Source organism: Alexandromys fortis, unplaced genomic scaffold (genome assembly GCF_014885135.2).
Source record: "Alexandromys fortis isolate MF-2015 unplaced genomic scaffold, M_Fortis_MF-2015_v1.1 scaffold_47, whole genome shotgun sequence".
NCBI classification, from domain to species: Eukaryota; Metazoa; Chordata; class Mammalia; order Rodentia; family Cricetidae; genus Alexandromys; species Alexandromys fortis.
In genome coordinates, this window is record NW_026067957.1 from 2402960 (window position 1) to 2420295 (window position 17336).

Consider the following 17336-nt stretch of genomic DNA (forward strand, 5'->3'; position numbering starts at 1 on the left):
GTCTTTATTGCCAAAGCTACTGATAGGTTAATAAAAGTGGTAGTCAGAGGAAGGTGTTAACATATTAATCTACAAATTACTTTCTTTCAAGTTTGGAAGCATTTTCTGAAAGATGTCAAAGGTGATTTCTTTTCCTTTCTCTCCCTTTAAATCACAAAGCAAAATCCCACTGCCTTTTCCCCCCACCCCTTCTTAAAAAAAAAAAGTTGTGGAGTTTTGCTTTTCTGTTCACTGTGCTCCTGGCCAAAGTAAAGCCCTCTTTCTCGATGACGTCAAGATCTTTAGCAAGATTAGGCTTTCCTTTCTCTATTGCAGCAATTAGCCAGGGAATGTATAAAAGGCTTCGGGAGACTCACTGGGCTGCAGAGAGAGGCACTCTGCTACGCAGGCAGAAGATAGCAAAGAGGAAAAGCCAGAGGGAGGGGGCAGAGGACTCAGCCGCTCCTGGAGAACCTGGAGAAAGAACAGACAGAGGCAGGCTGGGAGGAGGAGAAGAGAAAGTATGTTTAAGACGCAGTAAAGACAGACAGACAAAGAGAGAAAGAAAAATACAAACAAACCCTACCCTTACAGCACAGTTAAGAAATTTGGCACTGCAAGAAGTCAGCCTGCGTTTAAAGGAACATGAAAAGCTCAAAGAAATTTTACCATCTCTGCAGTCTCATAGGTGCCTGGAAATGAAAGTAGAGCTTCCTGTCTTTAACGGACTCTGACAGGGGTAACTGGATTAGGAACTGGTACGCCAGGGTTTTTTTCTTTTCTTTCTTTCTATTTTTTTTTTAACCATCTTAAATCCTGGAAAAAAAAATGCATCTCGGAATTGAATGAATTGATGGGCAGACTCCAACTGCTGGACTGCAGAGAGCGAACTTAGTCTTGCCATTTCTGCTTCTTTCAAAGGAGAGACAACTTGGGTTTCCTTCTAATTTAGTTTTTCTCCTTCTCCCCCCACCCCCACTCCCAACCTTCCCCCCTGGTCCCCCACCTCCTTTACCACCACCTTCCTTTTCAAAAAGAGGGTGAAGGGGGAAGCAGAGCACACAGGGGCCAGGCTGCAGAGGCAGAGAAGATGGGACTCCTCAGCGTAGACTTGCTGATCACACTGCAGATTCTGCCAGTCTTCTTCTCCAACTGCCTCTTCCTGGCGCTCTATGACTCGGTCATTCTGCTGAAGCACGTGGCGCTGCTGCTCAGCCGCTCCAAGTCCACTCGCGGAGAGTGGCGGCGCATGTTGACCTCAGAGGGACTACGCTGTGTCTGGAAGAGCTTCCTCCTAGATGCCTACAAACAGGTGAGCTGCACCCACTGGGCTTCTAGGTCAGGAGACTGGAAGGTACGGGGCTGCAGGTCATGGGCAGCCCTATCTGGGGTGGGCCTGCCCTTGTGATGACGTTCAAGGGAGTCTCAATGTCACTTGGGACACCTGTTGCACAGGTTAGGTTTGGGAGTGACAGATATTGAGCCATCAGGATTCTGGGTGAGCTCAGCAAGAGTCTTTGACGATGGCTGCTGTTACCTTGCTCTGACTAGGCAGTTTGGGGGCTTGGTGGTGGTGAAATAACTCTGGGTGAAGTTGGGCTGGTTGGAGGCTGGGGGCTGCATTTGTTCTGCTCTCGGCATGAGCTGGGTTCTGCTGCTTTGCTTAATAGGAGGCTGTAGGAGATGTAGTAGGGAGGTCTGGATAATGTTTCCTCTCTGCTGAAATGGTCAGAGTCTGATGATGATGATGATGATGGTGATGCTGATGATGATGACTCTGATCACACCCTAGCCCCTTCATTCTTAGGGAGGTAAGAACTAATGGAAGCAAGCCCAGTACAGCCACCTACTTGGTTGGAATGTGTGGATTCCTAGTTATGAAGTGTCAGTTTGCAAGAGAAAGATCAAGGAACTGCCAGAAATCCAAACTTTGTATGTGAAACCAAAGCCACAAATAAGTTACCTAGGAAAGCCCTAATGGGTCTATGGTGTGTTCCAAGATCAGGCTTTGGGCATTACAACAGCGACCTCCCTTACCTGGCAAATGTGTGTCTCTATCAGCATTTGAAACACCAGAGTGGGTGACTGCTGTTTTGAAGTAAAAGTTCTGGTGTTAGATTCTGCTGCTGGGAGATGTTAGGGGAACATTTTTCAAATGGTATCTGTCAGGGCAAAGAAGAATACTTTTCTATGGTCCTCCATGCCTTTGCCCCCCATCCCTTAGGTTCACAGGACTCCTGAAGTATCCTGGGTTTTATAGGAAGAATGAATGCATTGGAAAGAGATTTCTACAAAAGGAGGAAATGTGTCCCTAGGGGCACTGAGAGAACTTGCCAGAGAAGGGAGCTTGCAATAGTGAAGCCAGATGTTCAACCAAGTGGCATTCTTCAGACAGGTGGAACGTAGAGAGCATGAGGAAAACTCAGAATAGCTGAGGAGGAAGGGAAGGAGCCCTCCCTCCCCCTATAAACAGTGGAAAAATCAATCCATGTGCCAGGAAAATAAAAACAAAGCATCCAAGCCGGTGCTGGGGAAGAAAATGCCTTTTGTGAATAGATTGTGTGATTCATGACATTGCTCCTGCAAGTCACCTGAAGAAGGTCCCCTCTTGCTGTGCTGAGGACATGTCAAATGTCAAGCAAATAGGAATGCCCTTATCAGGAAAGGAGTCTCCTGCGCTGTAGTTAAAGCCCAGTTTTATCTTATATGTAGAGGTAATAAAAAGGATGAGCCCAGAGATACTGAGAGATAATTCCATCCCCACAGAGAATGTGACATCTGTATGTATGTTCAGGTGTCAGGAGGTTGGAGGAGTGGGGCATTACAACTGTACATTAAAATGTTATTGATTAGCCAACCCCTTCTTATATCTATGTATCATGTCTTAGATAATATGGAATGTTAGTGGCTTGATCTCAGTATATTAAAAGCTTCTCTTTTGAAAGACAAGGAACATCTGCTTAGAAGAATTTAAAAGTGAAATTTTGGGGAATTTTACCCATACACATATGTATAGAATATAAATATTATTTTCATATCAACTTGGGGGCTACGAAAGTACCTATAAACATTAAATGAGGTGTTTTCCCATCAATAGCAATGATGTGGAAAAAGCAAAAATCAAGCAAATGCCCCTATAATAAACTTCATGGTGTCCTTTTTCACTAATGTATAGTGTTCCATTGTGTTGTCATATGCTGTTACTTCTGTTCATGGGAACAGAGAAAGATAAAAGATTCGTTTTTACTGTTGGCATATGGTTTGTGTATTCCTCTTATTTATTTCTTTGTCTCTGGCCACTGATTTGATTAATGACCAAGTTTATGACTTATGTTATTATGCTTGCTTTTAATGATTTGTACAATAGCTTCTATGTGCCAAAGAACCCCCAAGAAAATGCAATCTCAGAGAAAAAGCTGGGCTGAGTGTGAGATAAATGAAAACATTCTGAGTACGACTTGAGCAAAATCCTGTTCTCTTCTGTCTTTAACTATGGCTGGCATCATGGTGGATGTGGTGGCCTCAGAAGCTCACGCAGAACCTCTAAAACAGGTTGAATCATTTGCCAAATGCTGTGTCATCTGTGGCACACTGTCTTTAGGCGTGACTGTTTCCATAGATGCTGGAGGAGGTCCTGTTTGACATTGCATCTTGGGATTTCACAATCTTGACTTGCATTATTTGGAGACTGTCACCCCTGAAGCAGATTTCTCCAGGATGAGGGGTGTGTCTGCATGGAGTTTCATTTAGACAGATCATTCATTACTCCCAACTTTCTTGCTTAGTGAATGTCAGCTATTATATTTGTGAAGATATTTAGAGATGCTGTATTTGTTCACACAGAAGGTGACACAGGCAAGAGCTGCAGTGAGGAGAGGGAAAGAGAACAGAATGAAATACTAGTAATAAAAACTGCAGTGAAATTTTAAAAGTGACTTACAGTCAACTTTATAAGGAACTTATCAAAGATCACACAGGCTTGGTAATGGTCAGGAGGCCTGTGTGTAATTTGGGTTGAGAAGGAAATCTAAAAACTGGTGAAAGGTTTGGAAGAAATAGCAAACATTTATGATTTAAGTTTCCTCGGTGTCTTTGCTGGTGAACACTGTACCTTTGTGTTGGTGCTCAACAACTTCGAAATGCAGCCAGTAAGCAAGCTGTCCTCCCTTGGAGCCTGGCTCTTCCCTAAATGAAGTGTAAAAGTAAGCAGACAGTATAGACACTCATAGGCAGGCTCATTTCTGCAAGGCTGATGTTGCAGTGGCACAGAAAACATGCTCATGGGAACATACAATTTTGGTTTTGAAAGGGTCTCTTTAACATTCTCCTCCTTCCCTTTATTCACCTCCAGCCTTTTGACACTGGCTTCTACAGTGAAAAGAGGCTCTTTAGCGAGAGAAACTGTCCTACAAGGACACAAAGAAGGCCACAGCCAGAGCTTGTCTGTCACTTGGATAAAACATAGCGAAATGATAGGGCTTTGAGCTTCATTTTCAAGATACAAATCAAAAAGAGAATAGCCAAAGAGGAGAGCTTAACCCAGAAGATAGAGGAGGTAGGCTGTTCTTCAAGTCTGATTTATTTGGCCCATCTGAATGGGCATGGCTGAAGCCCTGCCTAATAATTGTTTGGCCATGTTTCTGAGGACACTGCTGTAGCCTGATCATTATGTTGAAGAATTGGAAACTTCCTGAGAGTTAATTTCCAGTGCTTTGGATGACAAAAAGTCTGTGTAAATATTCTGGTACGTGCCCATCCCCCATTTTTGTAATTTGTTTCACAGCTCATCATGAGAGTGTGCGATATGTTACTCAAAAACTGCTTTTAGGCTGTGGGAAAAAAACAAAACAAAACAAAAACAAAAACAAGGCTGGCAGTATATGCTATGTTTCTAGTTCACTCAAGGAATGGTTCCGTATTTCCCTTGGGTCTGCATCTTGCTGCTTTATCCTCTAGTCCCTAAGTACTCCACCCTGTCCTAAACTGGAGCCCATCATCAAGGGAGTCAAATTCTTACATACAGTATGCATTTGTGCTTTTGCTCACGTTTATAAACATATCCGTTATCACCTTTGAACTTGGCCCAGAGATGTCATCAGCAGTAAACTTGCAAAGGCCTCACCCACTCCCTTAGTGGGCATTGTGTTCCTGTCCACTGAAATGACTCTAACAGTGCAGATGAGAGCGATAAAGGTCAGTAGTGACGCTATCACAGTTTACGTGTGTCCCTTCTGATCCTTGCAAAATAAAGAGACCCTTTGGGAACATCGGAACTTCAAGACCAATTAGTGGAAATCATGCTTCTTGTGTTTGGGCATTAAATACCAGGCAGGGTTCTCTTTAGGCGGCTGATGCTGGCAGGAAAAGAGGTACCGACCTAATTACTCTTCCGCAAGAGCAAAAAAATGCCTTTTGAATGCCTCTTTGGCAAATATGTCTCATTAAGGACAAAAACCAAACACAAACCCTCTAAGAAGCAGAAATTAAGATGATAGGTAACTTGTGGCCAGGAGACTTTCTGTGCCACTGTGGGAAATTAAAACAAAGTTTGGGAGTACCAGGGGATGGTTTGTTTTTGTTGAGCCTCTTTCCTGTAGCCTTCGTGTTATTATGGGACCAACTTTATTTTCTTCATCATTTTGGCTCTGTTTCAGGGAATACTTTGCTCCTGTCTTCGATTGTATGGATGACAATGGGGTTTCTCCCATTCCATCTCAGCAGGATGCAGGATTTCTAACCAAAAAAAAAAAAAAAAAAAAAAAAAAAAAAAATTCTCTACTGGGAATTTTAATCTAATGTTAAATTTAGTTTTCATAGTGATTTGGTTTAAAAAAATTAAAACATTTTTTAAAGATTAAGTCTATTTTTCAAAAACTTTATCCAACTTATCCCCTATCAGATTTTAGAAAAGATGAGTCAATTTATGACTAGTTTTATAAGGCTTATAAAATTTGACCACTGGTTTGCTTATGCTTGGGCTTACACATCATAAGTGTGACCCCGCCCCCTCTGTGTGTGTGTGTGTGTGTGTACTTATTTTGCTATGCTGGGTCTCAAATCCAGGGTTTTATGGAGACTAGTCAATTGCCCCAGCACACTTAATTTTATTAGTACCGTTAATCTTAACCTATGTATTTTCTCTAGCCTGTGACCTTCATGAATAAGGTGTTCATACATGACTTCCTAATGTTCCCAGCTGAAGAACAGAGTAAAGAGGATTGATCTCATTTCTTTTATTTTCTGGTTAGCTGAAATAATTAAGAACAGGTCAACGATATTGGTGTTGACTACAGCAGTCTCTGGTGACAGGGTAGGGTTCCCGTTTCTGAACGTATATGCTTTAGTGTGTTTGTCCATCACCTGACTGTGTTCACTGTATGACAAAGTTGCTATTCAGTGTACAAATTTTCCCTGGTTTAGGATTATAACAACCAGAGTTTATTCAATAATTCACTTCCTAAAGCTTTTAAGATGCATATTTTTCAGAGCAATGAAATGCTTAACACCTCTACCACCAGGGATGTTAAGAATCTGTTGACTTCCCTAAACTTTAAATTTAAAGCATGTGATGCTTATCCTACATTTTCTAAGGTAATATAGAGACTAAAATTTCTTTGTTTTGCAAAGGGTTGTATGGCAGAACTGTCCATTGTCTCTAAGAAATGACACACTCTTAAACTTTCCAAGGAAATTGACTGCAGGTAACAAGAGATCATCTTTGACCAAAATATCAGATCAGATTGTTCAGTTGAATAGTCAAGAATAACACAACAATCAACAGGTCTGCTTGGGAGCCAGGGAGACCCAGGCCTGTTTATCAAGACACACAGTTGTCCATAGAGCTCAACAATGACTCCCACATGCAGATGGATGCTTTCACCCAGAATGAATCCTCTAGTCTACAGAGCAGAGATTATTTGTTCCCATGAGAATTTTCTGATCCAACAAGTAGTCTCTACAACATGCTCATCAGAGCACATCCATGCCTTCTTGTCACAGGGATTTGAGGATCAACATTGCACAGGCAGTGGCTTTCAAAGCAGTCCTGACATCACTGCAGGATGTCATAGGAAGTCAGAAGTCATGGCAAGCCCCTTTATTTAGGAGCAAGTATCTAGAGACCCCAAGACTTTAAAGCTCAACAATGCCTAAAATGTGTGTCTTCCTGTTTAATGTGTTTTTTAGTGTTTCAAAGAGCAGTGTAGAGTTCATCTGGTCAGAGGTAAATTATGGGAATCCTCTATCCAGTTGACTATACAATAGCCAAGATGATCCATATAAGCAACTTCTTTATAGTTGTTACTGAATCAAAATATACTTATTTAAATCATATCTAAAAAGCAAGACTATGATTTTAAAAATGTTTTTTGGACCACTACTAGTACCTATTTCAAACCGGTCCTGAAAGTTTCAAGAATGAGAAAGAACTTTGATTCTTTCCCTAAGTGAAAATCCCCTGAGTCTTCTACATCAGCGTATATCTTTGCTCTCCAGCAATTCCCTTTTAAGTAGCTTCAATTAACAGTAGTTTTATATGGGACTATATTTATATGAGAGAGATAAGTCGATCAAGTTGGAAATGTTTTGCAATATTAAGGAAAGTATTTAAAAATCAATTGTACCATTGTAAGCTATCCCTAATGGTATTAGCTTTGATTAAACCATTCTAGAGGGAGATCCAATCATGTTAATTCTGAAGTAAGTAATTGACTCTTTTCTGTTGCCTGCTTTTTATTATCAACCTACAGATCCAAAGGCCACTAACTTTCAGTATTCTCTGTTCAATGATTTAAAGCAAGGGCTAAGGCGTTCATAGAATAATTTCAGTCACCATGCCTTGTATCTGAATGCTTATCATTCTGAGGGGTTTGATAATAAATTATATGATGGAAAAGCACGAGGTTTGGTTCTTCCAATATAGAATATTGTGAAATATTTGGGAAAAACCCCAAAATATATAGAAAGTCAGACCTCAGATGAAAGTCATATTGTGGAATAGCACTTTTTCTTGTTAGTTTTTGCTTTTCAGGGGGCAGCTCTGAGATTTTAGCCATAACATATATATTGTGAGCATTACCCACGAGAACCTGCAGATATGACACCATGCATGCTGAGGGGAGCATAAATCTCATCTCAGAACAATTTGCACTTTTTTTTTTTAAAACATATGATTTCCCAAGAAGAGTGGCAGCATGCCTTATGTGATGGGGTGCTGTCCACAGTGGTATCTCTTACCCTCACAGAGTCATTAATAGAGTTCCCCTCCTTACTTCCTCCTCCAGGATCCACAGAAGGAAAGCAGGCATGATTGTCTAAATGTTCTGGGTGGGAAAGCATGGGCAAGGGCCAGTGGGAGAAATCCTACTCACAAATGGTGGATTATAGATTGTCCAGTTTTGCCCAGAGACAGAACCCACTGGTGTTCTGATTCATTGGTTAGTAGTAAAGAACTTACTGCGTGGGTGAAATGACTCACCGGGCTTCCAAGTCTGATGAGTTCGAACTCAAGGACCCACATGGTGGAAGGACAGGACAGCTCCAACAAGTTGTCCTCTGACCTCCACAAGTGCTCAGAAAGAAACACATACAGACACACAGACAGACACACACAGGACAAATAAACAAATAAATGTATTCAATTATTTGAAAGAGGAGAAAAGAGAAAACAAATTAAACCCAAATGTGTGAAAACTCAGGTCTTGCCTGAATCTTTTAGAATTCAGAAAGAGGCAGTCCATTCCAAAAATGAGATAATTTATCTTAAAGTGGGCCATTTACTTTTAACTTTTAAAATGAAGTCAATTAATCACTCATTCTATTCTATGATGCTTGTTAGGCACTGACAGGAGAGTGAGAGTAGCAAAGAACACCAGAATCAACTTCATTATGAAAATAGTTCCCTCAAGTGTCCTCAGAGATGGCAAGAATTACCTCCAAAGAATAGTCAGAATGGAAGACTTTTATACTTTCATTTATTTTTCTTGACCATCCTTTGGGTTACCTGACATGACTAGTTTTTACTCAGATCTCTCTCTCTCTCTCTCTCTCTCTCTCTCTCTCTCTCTCTCTCTCTCTCTCTCTCTCCTGTCTCTCTGTCTCGTAAATTATTTAGAATAAATTGTACTAGTAATGTATTGATACATTAATCCTTTTTTTTTTTTCACCATTAGGTTAAATTGGGTGAAGATGCTCCCAATTCCAGCGTGGTGCATGTATCCAATCCTGAAGCAGATAACAATTATGCCTTGAAGAAGACAGCTGATGGGGCAGAATGCCACCTGCTTGACTTTGCCAGTGCAGAGCGCCCACTGGTGGTCAACTTTGGTTCAGCCACCTGACCACCTTTCACTAGGCAACTGCCAGCCTTCCGCCAGTTGGTGGAAGAGTTCTCATCAGTGGCCGACTTCCTGTTGGTGTACATTGATGAGGCTCATCCTTCAGATGGTTGGGCAGTGCCTGGGGACTCCTCTCTGTCTTTTGAGGTGAAGAAGCACCGGAACCAAGAGGACCGCTGCGCAGCAGCCCAACAGCTCCTGGAGCGTTTCTCCTTGCCGCCCCAGTGCCAAGTTGTGGCTGACCGCATGGACAATAACGCCAACGTAGCTTACGGGGTAGCGTTTGAACGCGTGTGCATCGTTCAGAGACAGAAAATTGCTTATTTAGGGGGGAAGGGCCCCTTCAACTACAACCTCCAAGAAGTCCGGAGTTGGCTGGAGAAGAATTTCAACAAGAGATGAATTTTAGATTAGCTGGTTAAATGTGTGATTGTAATAGTGTTTATTATTTTTTTAAAAAGTATGTAAAAGAAGTTGAGAACTGAATCTACTATTTCAACTGAATCCCATTGCCTCACTGCAAGACAGGGATATACCTGTCAGAAAGCATCAACCTCTGAACATTTCAATACTTCCTTTAGTACACAAATGGCATCGTGCTAAATAGCAGCCCTGTTACCTCCCTTCTGAGTGAACTGATCCGAGTTGGAGTGGAAGAAACCCTGATGCGGTGTGTGTTCATCCTTGCTTGCAACAGAAGTGATTCTGCCTTATGTGTGCATTGGGAGCAGAGGACAACAGTTCCCAGAGTACTTAAATGTTAAGGGAGCTACACTACCTATGATCTGACGAACTGTCTCCGTTTTAGACATCAGGAACAAACCCAATTGGAAAGTCCCTCAAATACTTACTTATAATGTGATCTTGAAGCAATGTCATGCCCTTAGGGCTGAGGTGTTAGTTCTAGCTGTGCAATGCCCTGTTAGTCTCTATAGCCCAGAATTCCCAAGTGTATATGTACAAACCAAGAATGGGTCCCCCAATCTGGGGGGGGGGGATTAAGATGACATCAGAAATCTGGCAGATGGGAAAGATGGGAAATCTAGGTGAGAGAAAATGAACTTGTCAAACAAAGAAAGAGGGAGCAGAAAGAGGAGAAAATGGCCCAGTGTTTTGCCTGGAAGCTGTAGATAAGAGTGTCCTTCAGCCTTACCAGCATGGAAGCATGCACACAGCTGGAAAGAGAAAGGGTCTGGCTAAAAGTAACACAGGGAGGATGCACATGGAAACACGATTGTAGCAGTACCCTTAGACTGAGAGAGAATGGGAGATGGAAAGGTAAAAATAGGTGAATGCTTTTAACATGGAGATAATTACTTTCTAGAATATACCCATTCCAGTGGGTGATACTTGCTAAGGGAGAATCCAGGGGGCTAGGTGCTGCTGAGTTGTTCCTGCCAAATTCCTACAGTTACAATGTTACGCTCTCCTCTGTCCGTAATCTCAGAACCACTGTTTTCTCTAGATGCTGAGTGAAGGGCGTAGGAGCCAGGTACCCTAGCCATTCAGCTCCTGACCCCTCCTAAAGTAGGTAAACTCTAATGAAAATGGGTTTCTTCACTTAAACATGAGAGCAATTTATTCTAATTATTTCTACCCATAGTTTTGAAGGCTTATAGGCTTCTTGGTATCACCGGGATCTGGTAAAATAGAATTTTCACTGACATTTGAATTTGGACTTGGGTTTTTTTTTCTTTAACTAGAGTTAACCCATTAGGTGAAGTTCAGTAACTATGTGCATAACTAGAAATGTATCTATGGATATATTTCTCTTAAAAATAAAAGGAACACAGCTTTACCCACAAGCAATACCTAAAGATCACAGCCTCCAAAAAAAAAAAAATCAGACCAAGCGATACTGTATCATAATTTTGTTTTAAACTCAAAGACTTTTAGTTGACAGCATATGTTTATATTTACAGTTCAAATCAATTGGTTTGTATGTCTATCTTTTTCAATAATTAGATCTAAATTTGAATTACATGGGAGAAGATAATTTAAAGTTAAAGTCATCTTATTAAAAAGCTGTCCCAAATGAGAAAACTAGGAAGTGGGTGTTCATGAAACAAAAGTATTGTTTTAAAAAATGGCAGCAAGAAGTAAGTCAGATCACCAGTTCACACATTTGCTTAGACATTAAAGCAGCATTGTGGCTATGTTTGGCAGCATCTAAGATTGCCAGTGCTTTAAATCCTGTCAGACATGCCCACAAAGAAACCAAGTAAATTTCGAAAACTGCAATGACATTGGAAAACACCACTGAAGGGAGACTTCTTCAGACTTCAAATGTCAAGGCCTGCCATCAAGGCTTATCAGCGATTCCTCGCTGATTTCAGTCTTCAAAATGGTGTTGGGATTGATGTGCCTCCCTAAAGAAGCAAAGTGAGAAGCTGGTTTCAGAACACTCACATCGTCGTCCCTGAATGTCCCCTTTGTTTTTCATGTGCCACAGTGGAACAGAACGTCAGAGAAGTGGGTGGGGGGATGAGTTTTGGCTAAAGCCATGCTAGTTGTCGGGGGAAATGAGTGATGGAAACAAATCACCCAGTTGTGCTGTATTTTATTTTTAAGAAAGAGAAGGTTGTATGTGTATACAATTTGTCTTTTGGAGCACAGGCCAGTGGAGGAAGGACGAAGAGGGAATAAATATACAAAGACATAGTCTGACTGTCAGGGACACAGACATGTTCAGTAGAACATGGCAGAAACACTGGAAGAAAAAAAAACTGTTGAAGGGCCGAGGAAGAAGGTGGGTTGGCAGAGCTCAGGAATCTTACACTGTGTAGAATGGGGTGGTCTCCCAGGTATGATATGCCTGTAATTATGTAACCTATTTATCTCAATGTAAATGTCTATGAGTTCCTATGATGTGCCTTTTACAAAATTAAGAAGTCATTAATCCAGACAAGAAAATTCATGCTCAGCTCTTGTGCTCAGTGACAGTATTAGGCTGTCAGCATCCACCTTTCTAATATGCCTTTTATAATGTATATTCCTTCTAAGAGTTATAACTATAGTTCTCAAAAGGAAATATACATACATATGCTTATATATTCTCCCAATGCTATATAAGCATATATATGTATATCATTGATATATCCAAGATATATATCTTGGAGTTTTTTTTCTTAGAACATAAACATTTTCCCCTGTAAGATATGTTTACATGGGTATATCAGTTCAGAGTTTTAAACTGAATTGGCCTGACCACTTTTGAAACAGTTTCTCAGAACTTACCACAGCATCTGGATTTCTCAAACACTTAGTGTTTGAAAGACATCTTAGTCTATCACTTTAGTTTATGGGTTAGAGGAATAATCTGGACAATGACTTTCTTAAATGGGCATAAATAAAGTGTCTGCCCAGCAAATGTAGACATACTACATACAATGGCAATGAACCTCGGTGGAGGCAGACCAGTTCATTGTTCTTGTTCTGTGTTGTCAGAGGGGCAGTCATGTAACTCACATGTTTTATTCAAGCTCTAGATCTCTCCTCCTATGTCTTTACCTCGTTCATAGTTTATGTCCCTGGATTTTTGGTACTATCAGCTTCGAAGTGGCCTTATTAATTTAGTCAACCTCTAATCGTCAGCAGATGCTTACTCCCTGATCCCTTTGCTTGAGTGTATTTTACTATTTGGGTTTTGATTAAAATTTACATAACACCGTGAGGTCACAGGTAGGGGCCGAACCCCCAGAAAATACTGGAGGAGAAGGATGGGGATGCTACTTACGATTTTCAGAGAATTCTCAGGTGGATGTAAGCTGTCCTTGGCATGCCCTGTAGCCTCCATCCACAGCAAGGGGGATTGGCTGATGTCGAGGACTTCTCATTATGTACTTCATAAGAGGATCAACCTGGACATTAGTTCCACCTGACCTCTGACTGATGGTTTGGAAAATAACCTTGGACACTGCAGAAGGGGAAATCGGGCTGATTCTGCCCCACTGCATGATATGAACGGGCAGACGAGCACTTCCGCTCTTTAGAGCACGTCCAGTGTCCTCTTTCTTAGTGGAAATTGGCTGTGAGTCTTTTAATTTGAGGACCTTTTGTTAGGATACAGTCCCCAACTAGAACCCAAGGATATTTAGCTATACTCCAACTTCTATTATTGCCTTAAACGTAGAAGCCAAACCCCACTCTTTCTATGGATTTCCAGAATGGACATAAGAATCACTTGCTGCTTGATGACTGTACTGTCTTGGAACTGTCCCGAGTCCCCCTAGGAAAGGAGGAATCTGAGGCTGTATGAACTAGGAAGCTGCTGGGTGGGAGGAATTAGCTCCCACCTCCCCGAGGGTTTGGCTTGGAAAATTTTGAAATGAAACTTCTTATGCTTGGAGGAAGGCTGCTGGATGTCAGAGAATTACTTCAGGAGAAGCAAGCACCAGGCCTCTTCTTCATGCTGTGTGTTCTAGATAACACCAGAAACAAGGTCTCAGACTTGACAGACTCAGCCCTGTTCCAAGATGAGTCTGAACCAGCAGAAAGCAAACACGTCCAGATATCCAAACAAGACTTTTCATGCAAGCCAGGACTTGCTGCCTGTCTCAAGCAACAGCACCAGGGCTCTGGGGGGAGTTTATTTAATATTTACTGAGACTTTGGAGACCTAGCAGATGTTTAATGAAGTCACTATTTTGACTCAAACTGCCCTCGCCCATCTATCTTGAGAAAAAGAAAATTCCAACAGGTAAACATAAAAATGAAAGAGGCCCACAGATGGGAAATCAAATCCTCTCAAAACTGCTCCAGACCGTGCCATGCGGTTTTTTTTTAATATGTCAGGAGTGGGGGTGAGAAGACCTATGTGCCCAGTACGTGGTAACCAAAGCAATTAAATGATCGTGGGTAGGGAACATTGGCCAGTGTTGTTTAATTGTGTGTCCGTTGTCAGCAGACTGTCTCTCGAACCCAGATAACCAGACACCCGAAGGGAGAAACTGAGATGGGCGGAGCTGACTGGTGTGGAAATGATAACTACTGACGAAAGAGCCACCCGCTCAGTCTGTGGTTGGATGTAGTCACATGAGTCTGCCCCTCCCATCCCCGTCTCCTTGGCAAGGGGAATATTTGGGTCATGATGCGAAGAGTGCTGGGTCAATGCGATGAGGGTGTGTGTGTGTGTGTGTCCATCTCTGCTTCTTGGTTGCAGACAAGAGGAAAGCTTTGGGGATTATCAGTAGAAAGAGTGCTGTTACATTGGTGCTGAGTGGTACGTGTGCTTATCCAACTTGTTCTCATGTTTTATTAAACTTTGAATAAAAGAATAGAGTTACTCTTTGGCTCTATTTGTTTACTTTTAAATGACTTCCTAGACCTTGCTCTGGGCCGAAACACACTCATGGGTGACAAGGGAAAGAGCATCCATCTTTCTAATATGTACTCCTTGGTATTTGTGGGCAAAGCAATGCCAGATTGTTTAATAAATGCTGTGTGCCAGGGTTTTCAAGGAAATCAAGATGAGTTCAAAATAAACTTTCAGATATTTTCCTTATTTATTAACAGATTACACATAGGATCCATGAAAGGGAGCCTGAATTCCAGAGACTGTGAAGCAAGCATTTATTTTGTCAGATTTGTAGTCTAGGTTTTCTAAGGGTAAGGAACATTCAAGAAGTTGGTTAAAGCAACACACATGCAGACACACATACACAGTCATACAGACACATACATATGTTATTCGTTATGTGGCCAGTAATGCACTAATAATGTAGCTAAAAGATGAGACCTATGTATATTACACGTGTCCCAGTGGGAAAGAGCACAAGGAAATGGGTGTACTGTGGATGCCATGACCAGAAATCATAAGGAATATGCTTGGAATGTAGTTCAACTTGTGGCTTTTCTTTCTCCGATTACTTAAACAAAAATGTGATATTTCCTGAGGCCCTATGATTTCTCATGATTTTTAACCCAAAATTTTATTAATACTTGTAGCATCTTATACTCTGAATTTTAGTGTTTTTTTTTTAAAAAATTCATTATTTTACAATCGTTCATTCAGCTTCATTCCTTTGCAGAGCCCCATGCTAGATTCCTATGATATGCCCATAAAGACCAGACTTCTTCAAGAGGCCTATCATGAATTTGTTAAAATTTGCAAGAAACATGCACAAATTGGTTTAAAATTTTTAAAATGGTTCCATTGGCTAGTAACCCAACCTCAGAAAATAGCTGGGTCAGAACTGCCTTATATATTTTTTTTTCTCTAAAGATATTTATTTATGTGTGTGCATCACTCTGTGTATGCATACTTTCATGCATGAACCTGTGGAGGCGAGAAGAGGGCACTAAGTTGCCTGGTGCTAGAGTCATAGGGGCTTTTGAGGCACCTGCTACAGGTGCTGGGAACAGACCCTGGGTTCTCTGGAGGAGCAGTTAGTGCTCTTAACCAAGAGCCATTTACACGTACACACACACACACTTTACTTTTTAATAGTTTTTCTTGAGTTTGCAGTGTTCAGTTATAACCATGTCTATCCCACTCAAACAACACCCTCCTATTTTAAGTGGGTTGAACGTCTTAAAACAACAAACTACCTTTGTTTTCTCTTTCCTGTCCCTAGCACTGTCCTTTATTCCATGTACATGCATACATAGTCACAAGTATTACTGCTGCCAATTGTTTTTTTGAGCACTGTTATCTGCTACATAAGAATAAGGAAACCGAGTTTTTCTTTCAGGTCCGCTGTCAAAGCTCTGTCTGTAGTTCCTGACCTGTGCCATTTCCCTTTTCTCCAACGAATGAATTTCTTTTAATGTTTCGTATGAAGGAGGTCTCCTGACAATACACATTCTCAATTTTTGTTTGAGAATGACTTCATTTCTCCCGCAGTTTTGAAGGACAGTTTCAAAAGGCATGCCTCAGTTTGCCCATAAGCCCTTGTCTCAGAACTGTGATCCTCACAGGTGTTGTCCCAGCTCTTAACACTGCTCACGTAGCACTGACTAACTAGAATTGACTTGATTACTGTGTATCTCTTTCCTGAGGTCAGCCAGACTCAGGACACCCAAGCTGGTCAAGTGTAGTTCCCCAGTCTTTCCTGGGGGTTAGATCACTGGAAACAAGGTTCTGGTGTGCTTCAAAATGGCTCTGTCTCCTGCTTGTCATAGGCTAGAGAAGAATTTTTCTAACTTTCTGAAACCCAGTCCAGTTTCTGGAGAAGAAACTTACAAAGCTGTGAGGTGACACCATGACTGGGTCCTCCTGGAATTTTTCGTACCCATTTCTCACATCGAGGCTCCTCCAATGCATCAATTACTGTTTGGATATTTCTACTCAGGGAAAGGTTCCTGCAGGTGTTCCCAGCTCTTAATCTTCTACTAACTGAGCTTAACCATCTAAGCTGTGATGTATTTACCTTCTTGTTTCCCCAGTCTTGGGGAAGATTTTTTCTGGGTCTACACCCTCTACATGGATTGAAAAAGTATTGTTGAGTTTTCAGTCTGTTCAACTGTTTACACATTAAAATGAAGTAGTGACAGACAAGCTAATAAATTACCCGTCATCTTATTCTGGAGCTGATATTTCCACCTTCTCTCTGTCTTGGTCAAAGAATTAAAAAGGTGCACACAGCTACTAAGGCAATAAGAGGGTTCAATTAAAGAAACAGTGCAAGACACATTGCAAGGGTTCTTGAATATCCATGAACATTGGCTGCTGTTTGGGACTTCTTTTTAAAGGGTTAGAAGGGGGAGAAGTCAGTTACTAAGGGGCATAGTGTGGGGTAAATCTCCAATTTGATTGACTGACTTAGATTATGAAAGTCTTTTTTCCACTGTGCATGAACTTTCTCATAAGATATTTGATTTTAATCATAGGCATACCAAGCTATGCATAGACATAAATGGAAATAGGTTCTTTTGCCTAAATATTCAAAAGAGGACACACTATGCCTTACTGCCCATGCACCCAAGACCATCCCAACCAAGATCAGTCCATTGCCTCTATTCCTCTATTCCTGAACAGGTTCTATCATGTTTGAATGGAGACTAACCATGAAAGAGGTGTTT

General features: G+C 41.3%; 1 protein-coding gene across 3 annotated transcripts; it reads left to right on the forward strand.

Moving 5' to 3' along the window:
* The first annotated feature begins 381 nt into the window (after nucleotides 1-381).
* Dio2 (iodothyronine deiodinase 2) lies at nucleotides 382-14598 on the forward strand. Of its 3 annotated transcripts, XM_050152507.1 has the most exons (3): nucleotides 382-737; nucleotides 1017-1291; nucleotides 9150-14598. In XM_050152507.1, the coding sequence occupies exons 2-3, from the start codon at nucleotides 1070-1072 to the stop codon at nucleotides 9726-9728; spliced, it is 801 nt and encodes a 266-aa protein (XP_050008464.1). In that variant the 5' UTR covers nucleotides 382-737; nucleotides 1017-1069; the 3' UTR covers nucleotides 9729-14598. The 3 variants fall into 3 exon arrangements, with proteins under 3 accessions (XP_050008464.1, XP_050008463.1, XP_050008465.1); XM_050152506.1 differs by having other exon boundaries at nucleotides 382-1291; XM_050152508.1 differs by having other exon boundaries at nucleotides 382-1291; nucleotides 9150-9716.
* The last annotated feature ends 2738 nt before the right edge of the window (nucleotides 14599-17336 follow it).